Source organism: Neoarius graeffei, chromosome 14 (genome assembly GCF_027579695.1).
Source record: "Neoarius graeffei isolate fNeoGra1 chromosome 14, fNeoGra1.pri, whole genome shotgun sequence".
Taxonomy (NCBI): domain Eukaryota; kingdom Metazoa; phylum Chordata; class Actinopteri; order Siluriformes; family Ariidae; genus Neoarius; species Neoarius graeffei.
In genome coordinates this window covers 14708787-14717875 of record NC_083582.1, presented here as the reverse complement: position 1 = coordinate 14717875, position 9089 = coordinate 14708787, and the positions used below count along the sequence as shown (strand labels likewise).

The 9089-nt window shown below is 42.1% G+C and overlaps 1 protein-coding gene across 2 annotated transcripts in view; it reads right to left on the bottom strand.

Annotated features, from left to right (window-relative positions):
- Positions 1 to 2856: 2856 nt before the first annotated feature.
- The window catches only part of tut1 (terminal uridylyl transferase 1, U6 snRNA-specific), a 31933-nt gene continuing 25700 nt past the window's right edge, over positions 2857 to 9089 (bottom strand). For both annotated transcript variants that reach the window (XM_060939337.1, XM_060939338.1), the window contains exon 10: positions 2857 to 5069. In XM_060939337.1, the coding sequence (XP_060795320.1) occupies positions 3955 to 5069 (1115 nt within the window). In that variant the 3' untranslated portion in view covers positions 2857 to 3954. The remainder of the gene's footprint in view (positions 5070 to 9089) is intronic.

The following is a 9089-nucleotide window of genomic DNA, read 5'->3' as shown; positions in this document are numbered from 1 at the left end:
TTAAAGTATGCATGCTTGCTGTGGCCGAGGAGGTGTGTCCTGACAAGAAGGATGCGCTCAACACGGTGAGTCTCTCCGCACCTACTATGACCAGGCGAACCGAAGATTTGGGGGACAACATGTATGACCAGCTGAATATGAGAGCGTCAGAATTCGAGTTTTTTGCTTTGGCCATGGATGAGAGCAATGACGTGCAGGACACAGCACAACTGCTGTGATCTATTGCTCATATTATTATAATTTCACTTTTTTTTTTAAATGTATTTATTTTATAGGCCTATTTATTTGATCTTTATTAAGTGCTGCACACAATTATTATTAATAATATCAACAGGCCTACCTACAATTTATAATTTTCCACTCACCTTTGCCAGTGTCAATCACCTCAACTAGGCAGATGTTTCTTACCTTGACAGCTTTGATGTTATTTTTATTAGAAAATAAATAAATGGAATATCTGTGGTATTTCAAATTAAAACAAAGTGTGAAGACTCGATTACTACTTTTGCAAACCACTAGTAAAGATAAACAAATATGTGCCAGGAATCAAGTGTTGATATAGTAGTGGGGATATAGTAGTGTGGATATAGTAGTGGGGATGGCTGTGCCAGGCTAGTAATCTCTACTACACAATGAGGCCTGCTGGTGGTTATATTTATCTGGGTCATACAATTCTGTTATATAGAGATCTTGCAGTCACGTGACCGGAAAGTACACAACCGCCATCTTGTCGGTCAAAAACACCGCTGAATACTGCTGCACTCGTGTACAGAATGGATCAATTTCAACCGACGGACTACACGGCTCATTTTTCTAATGAACAGATAACTAGATATATGTCTAAAATAAACGATCTACAGATTAGTGACCCTTATGGCTTACCAGACGGAGTTTTCACGACCGGATTTTGAACTGCCAGCGGAATACCCAGATGTGTATAATTACCTCGTTAACTTTCCCTCGCTGTTCAGTGGTGAAGCACTGCGTGCTTATAAATCTCTGGACAGTTATCTTTACAGAAATTCAGGATTTGTCAGCGACTCAGATGTGGCATCTTGTAAACAAGAATCCTCATTGGATGGGTAAGTCACTTAAGTATTGAGTATAGCACTGACCAGCCGATTATAGAATAGAATAAGGTAATTCCAGCTGTAATTCCAAATCGTCCGTCTTGTTTACATGGATCTGGCGTTGGAGAGGTAGAGGCTTAGCAGTGGAGGTTTGAGTGGCTGTTTTCTGAGCTTAGTCAACAGGCCGGCTCTGCCTGCAGCCTCGCTTTTGCTTCCGCTCCCGGCGCCGCCTCCTTCGCTTTGCTTCCGATAACAATCCACGGAGACCCCGCTGGTCTCGCTATCTCGTCCGGAATGTTGTGCATGCGATGGAAATTGCTACAAACCGTCATTTTCTGCTGGAAACCAATGTCCAGTAAGTCCATACGGTTGTAGTGGATATTGAAGTCCGGTACAGACGAACAACACGCAAAAATACACACAAAAAACATAAAAAACGGTGCACAGGTAGGGAGAGCTTGTAGCCGCAGCCGTTGTAGTAGAATTGTATATAGTAGGGTTTTCCAGAAGAAAAGGTAGAAGTAAAAGCAGAAGTAGAACCAGAAGTAGAAGGCGGAATATGGCGTTTGACCGACAAGATGGCGTCTGTCACAATCTGGATCGGCTGTGACGTCACATGCAAGTGCTCCATAGCTGACCCGACCCCCCATTACAGTCAGGAACGACAATGTGACCCCTGCTCTAGACTGCTAACACCGTTCACGTCCAGCCTCCAGTGACCCCAACACCGACAGGATGACTGAGAGGGTCAACGACCCATAGGACCTCAACGACTCTCCTTAGGTTTGCTTTTGTTCCACTAGAGGATAAAATATCTGGAACTCCCCACTAGTCAGACAGAACTAAAGCCGCCTTTCAGATGAGAGGTGAAACGTCTTCAAGGATTTCAAGCAAGTCCAGTTGCCTTCTTTAGCACCTAGTTTACGGTGACTTGGATGACTGAGAACCTTCACTAACATACGACAAAAATTCATTTGTTTTAATGCCGACACTTTTGGTTTCTCCAAACCCAATTTTTTTTTACTTCTCTAGAGAAGATCTTAAAATTTGCACAGGTTTTCAAATCTGTGGGGAGTTTGTTCTACTCCTTTATGGCTTTGCATGAGAAAGCGGATTGTGCAAAAGCAGTTCTTCGTTTAAGAATGCTACACTGCCACCTGATGGTTGACCTTGTACTTCTGCTCCGAGGTCAGTTGAACAAAGTTCTTAAGGGGTGGAAGTGCAGCATTGGTGATGATCTTGAAAATCAAACGTACAGCTGCATACATTATGAAAATATCAAAGTTTAGCATATTGTGCCTGGAGAGTATGTAACAATGGTGATAGTGTCATGTTTTCTTATCTAAAATGTTAGATTTTAGATCAATCAACCCTTCTCCTTTATTAAAGTCATACATGTTTATAGCTAGCTCCAAAATGAGATCATATGGAAACAACGTAAGGATCCTCCCCAACTCCAGAACAAATGATAGGAAGTACCCAGCCCTGGTTTCTCTCTCTACATCCTAATGCAGTCCTGAGCCATTATGTCAGCTCGGATCGAACAAAACAAGGTGAAGTTAATCAGCGAGCCTGTCTGGGGGCTGGTTTCCAAACTCCAGCACACTCCATTTGTAACAAAACAGCATGTCCTTATGTATAAGTAAACTCATACATCTTGAGCTAAGCAATGGAGGCTGGAGACTGACTTTTTACTCCATCTTGCTAGAAAAGAGTTCTGTAAAAGCAGTGCCTGTATTGGTAACGAATCCTAAATGCTCTCATAAGGATTTTTAACTAAAAGGTCTGAACATTAGAAATTTTATTATCTGTACAGAAAGAAAGATGTCCACTAGATCAGCGTTTGACTTGGTGAATCTTTTTGTTCATGATGGGGATTCTCTCTTCTCTCATTCACAGGGTCAGTGTTTGACTTGAATGAATATCAAGTGTGACCAAAACAATTCAGCAATTTAGGGCCAGGAACTGGTCCTCTCAAGTTTAGGGGGTTAGTAGTGTTTGACTCAAATGAATCTCATCCATGATCATACAGATTCAGTCAGAAGAAAGCTCTTGTTCTGAAAAGGCTCACCAATCCATTGAATGAGAAAGATGTGACTAAGTCTTGACTGAAATGATTAATCGAGTTAAACACTGGTCTCCTGTACATGAGTTAAGCTAATTTCAGCCATGATAGATGGGATTCATTGCGTCAAACCCTGACAGAATGAATGAGAAAAGGAGCAAATCTTGGCCGGAGATCATCAAACCAGACAGGAACCAACCCCAGTCTTGACTGAAAGGATTCAGCAAATCAAACATTGATCAAATTGAACAAAAGGAGCAAACCTTGGCCATAAATGAAAATGAAACAATTCACCCAGTCAAATACTGATCATCTTAATAAGAGCAGAAGGAATGTTGGTCTTGACCAAAAGAACTTGGTGAGCCAAAAATTCTGTCCAACATTTAAAAAATACTGACAGGTACACATCACAAACATACAAAAAATCTGTTTGATCGTGATGAAGTTGGTTATGAGTATCGATGAAAATGTAGTCCTTTTGCTTCCATTTACCTTAGTGGCGCCTTCAAAAAACCTGAAACATTCACGAATGGAACGTCAAACAGAAGCTGAAGACCATAAACTGGTTGCTTTATAACCTACACTAACTTTTTTTTTTTCTTTACAATGAACAAACCAAAATATACTACAAACTATTTTAAATCAAAACTCAGTTTCTATTTAAACCTGAATAAACAATGAAATGAATAACTCAATTAAAAGAAGTGATTAATAACTAATGTCGTTTGAATTACTGAAGCAAACAAATTTCCTTCTAAAAAGTTTACTTATATTCTTAAAATAAATGTTCAGGAAGGACAGTCAAAGAATAAAAATGAATTATTCAGGTTCCGCCAACAACGTTTCAATCATCTTGGGCAGGAAAGAATCGAGAAAATGGAAGAAGTCTTGAAAATGTCCTGCAGGATCACTGGTTGGTTTAAACTTGAGCACTACTCTTGTGCACTCATCACTGCCCACCATGACGGCATCCACCCTGAAGTCCAGTTTCTCCTTGGGATTCGAGTCGTTCTCGATGATGTATTGTGTCACCCTGCTCTCAATGCTGCTGCAGCTCCCTTCAGGCTTGGAGGTCTCGTCACCTGTTTTTTGTAAATCTCTCCGGATCTTCCTTCGGCCAGCCCATACCCGGTGTCTCTGTGTCCAGTTCCAGTGAGCCGCCTCTGGATGATCTACTGAAGGTTCCAGTCTCATCCTCTTTCCTTGGGGTGAGGAAGAGGAGGCTGGACCTTCCTCTACAGACAGGGGTCTCTTTACTCCTGATTGAGCTGTGGGCTGATGGTTGGAACTATCAAGACTCTGATCATTGTTCACTTTCTCCTCTTTGCTATCTCCTTTGACCCTTGTTTCATCTTGACTGATCTCAACATGGTCTAAAGGTGTACACTTGAGAATGTCATTGAACACCACCTTCAAGGTGGAGCAGACCTTCTTAAACCAAAGGACTCTGAATGTCTCTCCTGCTGAACTCAGCTCTGTACAGAAAGACGGTGTCAAAACTGCTGCTCTGAAGGGGATGTTAATCTCTGGGATTTTTTCTGTAGCATCCTGTGAGCAAGACAAACCCTCGATGCGAGGTGCAAAAAGCTTTACTAGCCCCCAGGACTTGCCCTTGGATGACTTTTGCTGGTACTGCAGGCTCCGGCAGTACTTCTCTGCTTCGCAGAATTCCCTATGAAGATTCTTGTGTGTTCGTTCAGTAAGGTTGCCAGCTACATTATGGTAGACTTCAAACGGGTCCAAGATGTTTACAGGTCCCAGTTTAGGACGTACAGTCTGTCTGGCAGTGTCCAAGCTCTCTGCAGCATCAGGCATTTCATCATTTCTGCTCAGAAACTTCGTGATGGGAAGAGTGCATCCAGCTCTCAGAGACACCACCAATTCAGGAAAATTAAACTTGGAGTAGTAGGTAAAGAAACCAAAAAGTAAGGTGCCTGAAAGGGAGAAAGGAGAAATAAGACAATGAGAAACTGGAATAGAATGAGAGAATGGACATAAAACATCAATCTTGGGGGACCAGAGTAAAGGTGTGTGGGGACTTGTTTTAAAATCCCAATCCCACCCACTCTGCAAGGAATTCTGACTGATCCTGTCTGCTCCTGCAGAAGGTTTGAGCTTCACTATATGGACACCTGACCATCATCACTCTATGGTTCTTCCCCAAACGGTTGCCACAAAGTTGAAAGCACACTAGGGCTGGGCGGTATATCAGTATTACAATTTATACCAATATATTTTCGGAGGAGATACTGTATGTAGATGGGACAATACCTTAAGACCGACATATCTTTGATGTTGCATTATAACTTTTTTTTAGTAAGGCTGTTTACTCCCTCTCCTCTTTGAGTCCATAGAAAATAGGCAGCCTTCACTCTGCTCATACTACCCGCTAAACCCCGCCCCCTGCGTCTGCATGCAGGCCTCCCCCTCTACTCGCACAACATGGAGGCAAACATGGCACCGGTCGGCAATGTGGAAGAGCTAGTTTCGGGCGGGGCACACACACGTTCTGTAATTTGGAGATATTTCAGATTCAGGACTTCAAATGAGGAGCAAAGCAAAGTTACCTGTAAAGACTGCCAGAAGCAAATTTTATCAAAAGGCAGAAGCACGTCCAATTCTCTTCCATCTACAGCAGCACCACAAACTGCTTTATGAAGAGAGTGTGAAACTATGTGCTACTGCAGCCTCTAAGCCCTCGCAGTCCGTGAAAGCCACCCCAAAACAAAACTTGTTGCAAGTTCCATTTAGTAGTGCTGTGTCTTACAAAAATAAATTGCCCAAGTGGTGCAACATAACGAAGGCAGTGGCCTACCACATAGCTAAAAGATATGGTTGCTATTACAATAGTGGAACAAGAAGGCTTTAAAAAAAGTTGCTAAAAACACCTGACCCAAGATAAAAGTTATCCAGTTGCAACTATTTTGCCAGGGAAGTTCTGCCAGAACTTTTTTTTTTAATTAAAAAAATATAAAAACATCTCCCGCACACAAGGCCAATAAAGTGGATTATGTTTCTGATAGGACATAGTATGGATGACAGGCACATCACCCCAGCCATTTCTCTGTGTAAGAGAATCGTCAGCAGCTTCTCCTACAGCTGGAGGAGAAGAAGGGAGCTGGCTGAAGTCCAGATGCCGCTGGGTCTGCCAGCTCATCTGCTCATTACAGAGTCAGCCATACGCTGGGGATCGAGGCAACAAATGATAGAGCAGATCCTGGAGTAGTGGAGCAGGTTAAGGCAGATTTTGCTCCAAATCGTGCACTTTGTGATATAAGCATGAAATTGGCACGATTGTTGCTGATAGGTCACTTTTTCAGGAAAAAGTGCTAGCCACGAAAAAAATTCAATATGGTGGCCATTTTTTCAAGATGGCCGCCAGACGTGTCCCCGTTTTGTGGTTTTGCTAAAAAAATACAGTGCAAATTATGATATGAACATGAAATTTGGCAATAATGTTCTGTGTAGGTCATGTTATCAGCTAAAAGTGCTAGCCCCCCAAAAAATTCAATATGGTGGCCATTTTTTCAAGATGGTCGCCAAAAAAATCCCCCGTTAGTGGTCTTGCTCTGGTGTCAAAGTACAAAAGATGAATTCAATGAAACATTTTTGATTTATTGCCATTATAATACTGAATTACATGCAGAAAAACAATGATTGCACAATTAGCCAATCTGGCATGATGAAAAGCCTATTTTTCACAGTGGATAATCTTGTGAAACCCTTACATTCCAATGCTTTTTTGGGAAAATTCCCATCTCTTTCCTAAGCTCCAAGAGTTGTTTCTTGCTGATTGATCCTTCCATCAAATAGTCCCAAATGAATTGATCACATGATTTTCCAGCATGCTCATAGGCCTTTCAGAGAAAAACAAGTGAACGAAAATAGTGCTAATGCTCAACAGTGAAAAATAACTTGGTCAAATCTATGACATCGACAAAAATATCCATTGCTGAGATCTCTCTTTTATCCCTGAACTGCTACCCCCCCTCCCCCAGCACCCAATTACACAGTTTTAGGTAGACAATGCCCCCTACCATAAAAATGGTTTGCCAGCTCTGATTTATGAATGGATATGTACCACTGTCCAAAGTGAAGTTTGGTAGACCATTTGAATTTGGATTACTTTGCCATCGCCAGCATGGCTAGGCCCAAAGTTCAGTCACTGTTCCTTGCTTAAAAATCTCACAAGGGCAACTGCACAGTGGAGTACACCCTATTCCAGCCTTCGAGCACTTGCATTTGGGATATTAACTCAATGTTTAGCTGACATTGAACCCCATGCTGAGTTTCACAGCAGTGTCTGTCACCAGTGTGCCCTGGTAGTGAGCGACATACACTCTTCTTACGCCCTATGAACTGCCAGATGTGCCATTACTCGGCGTCCTCATAGTCCTGTTCCAGTAAGTGCCATTACTCGTCCTCTTCATCCCCTTCCAGTTAGTGCCATTACTCAGTTTCTTCTGCCAAGAGCAACTGGTTTTGAGGCGCCAGATACCCGCCTTTCGCACCACCTCTATCTGCAAAAATCACCCCTGCTGGCTCTGGAAGGCTAGGGTGGACACTTGACTGCCAGAGGCTGTGTGGTTCACAAGCCATTTGGGATATTTTGTAAGCAATGACAGCTCATTGCCATCCCGGCAATAGCAGTCCATTTTAGGGGCACACATGAGCACAACCACACAACGGGGATGTGCGTCTGGCAGCCATCTTGAAAAATGGCTGCCATATTGAATGTTTTGGTCTGTTAGCACTTTCAACTGAAAACATGACCTACACAGAACATTATTGCCAAATTTCAGGTTCATATGACAATATGCACTGTGGCTTTTTAACAAAGCCACAAAATGGGTACGTGTCTGGCGGCCATCTTGAAAAATGGCCGCCATATTGAATTTTCTGGAGGGCTAGCACTTTTAACTGATAACATGACCTACACAGAACATTATTGCCAAATTTCATGTTTATATAACAATTTGCTCTGTGTTTTCTTAACAAAAACATGAAACGAGGATGCGTCTGGCGGCCATCTTGAAAAATGGCCGCCATATTGAATTTTTTTCGTGGCTAGCACTTTTTTCTGAAAAAGTGACCTATAAGCAACAATCATGCCAAATTTCATGCTTATATCACAAAGTGCATGATGGTTTGCTTAACCTGCTCTACTAGAGCAGGAGGGAGCAATCACTAAAATCCTGTCCTCAGCCAAGAAGTCCAGGCACCTAGTCCTTACCTGGCAGGACATTGAGGTCCTGGAAACGGTCCAGAAAGTTCTGAAACCCCTTCAGGACTTTATGAATGCCTGGGGAGGACTGTGTCACTCTTTCATATGTCAGACCTGTGCTATACCTTTTCAATACAAGTCTCCTGGCACATAAGGAGGGCAATAGTGAGTTGTGCAGATCAATCAAGACCTGCATTGTGGATTACCTCAATGCTAAGTACTCTGATCCAGCCACTAGTGACCTCTTAGACATGGCCTCACTTGTGGATCCACAGTTCAAGGCCACATACATCCCAAGTGAAAAGACCAGAGGTGGACAGTAACAAAGTACATTTACTTGAGTACTGTATTTAAGTACACTTTGAGTATCTGTACTTTACCTGAATATTTTTTTGGAAACTTATAACTAACTTCACTACATTTGAAAGGCAAAGATCATACTTTTTACTCCACTACATTTCTATCAAGATCCTCGTTAGTCGTTACTATCAGGGATGAGAATGGGACATTTAAAAAAAAAAAAAAAAAAAACTCTGAAATGTCTGCCAAGGGCAAAAAATTGAGCATAATGTCCCCTTACGCCGGCCTAACCTGGCCGGTCTAGGGGGCATTTGCCCAATTCGCAATCCCCCTTTCCCACATTTTATATATATTATATATATAAAAATTTTAAGATAACAAATCCCTACAGATATATATATTGTGAGCGATGATGGAAGTAACCGTAACG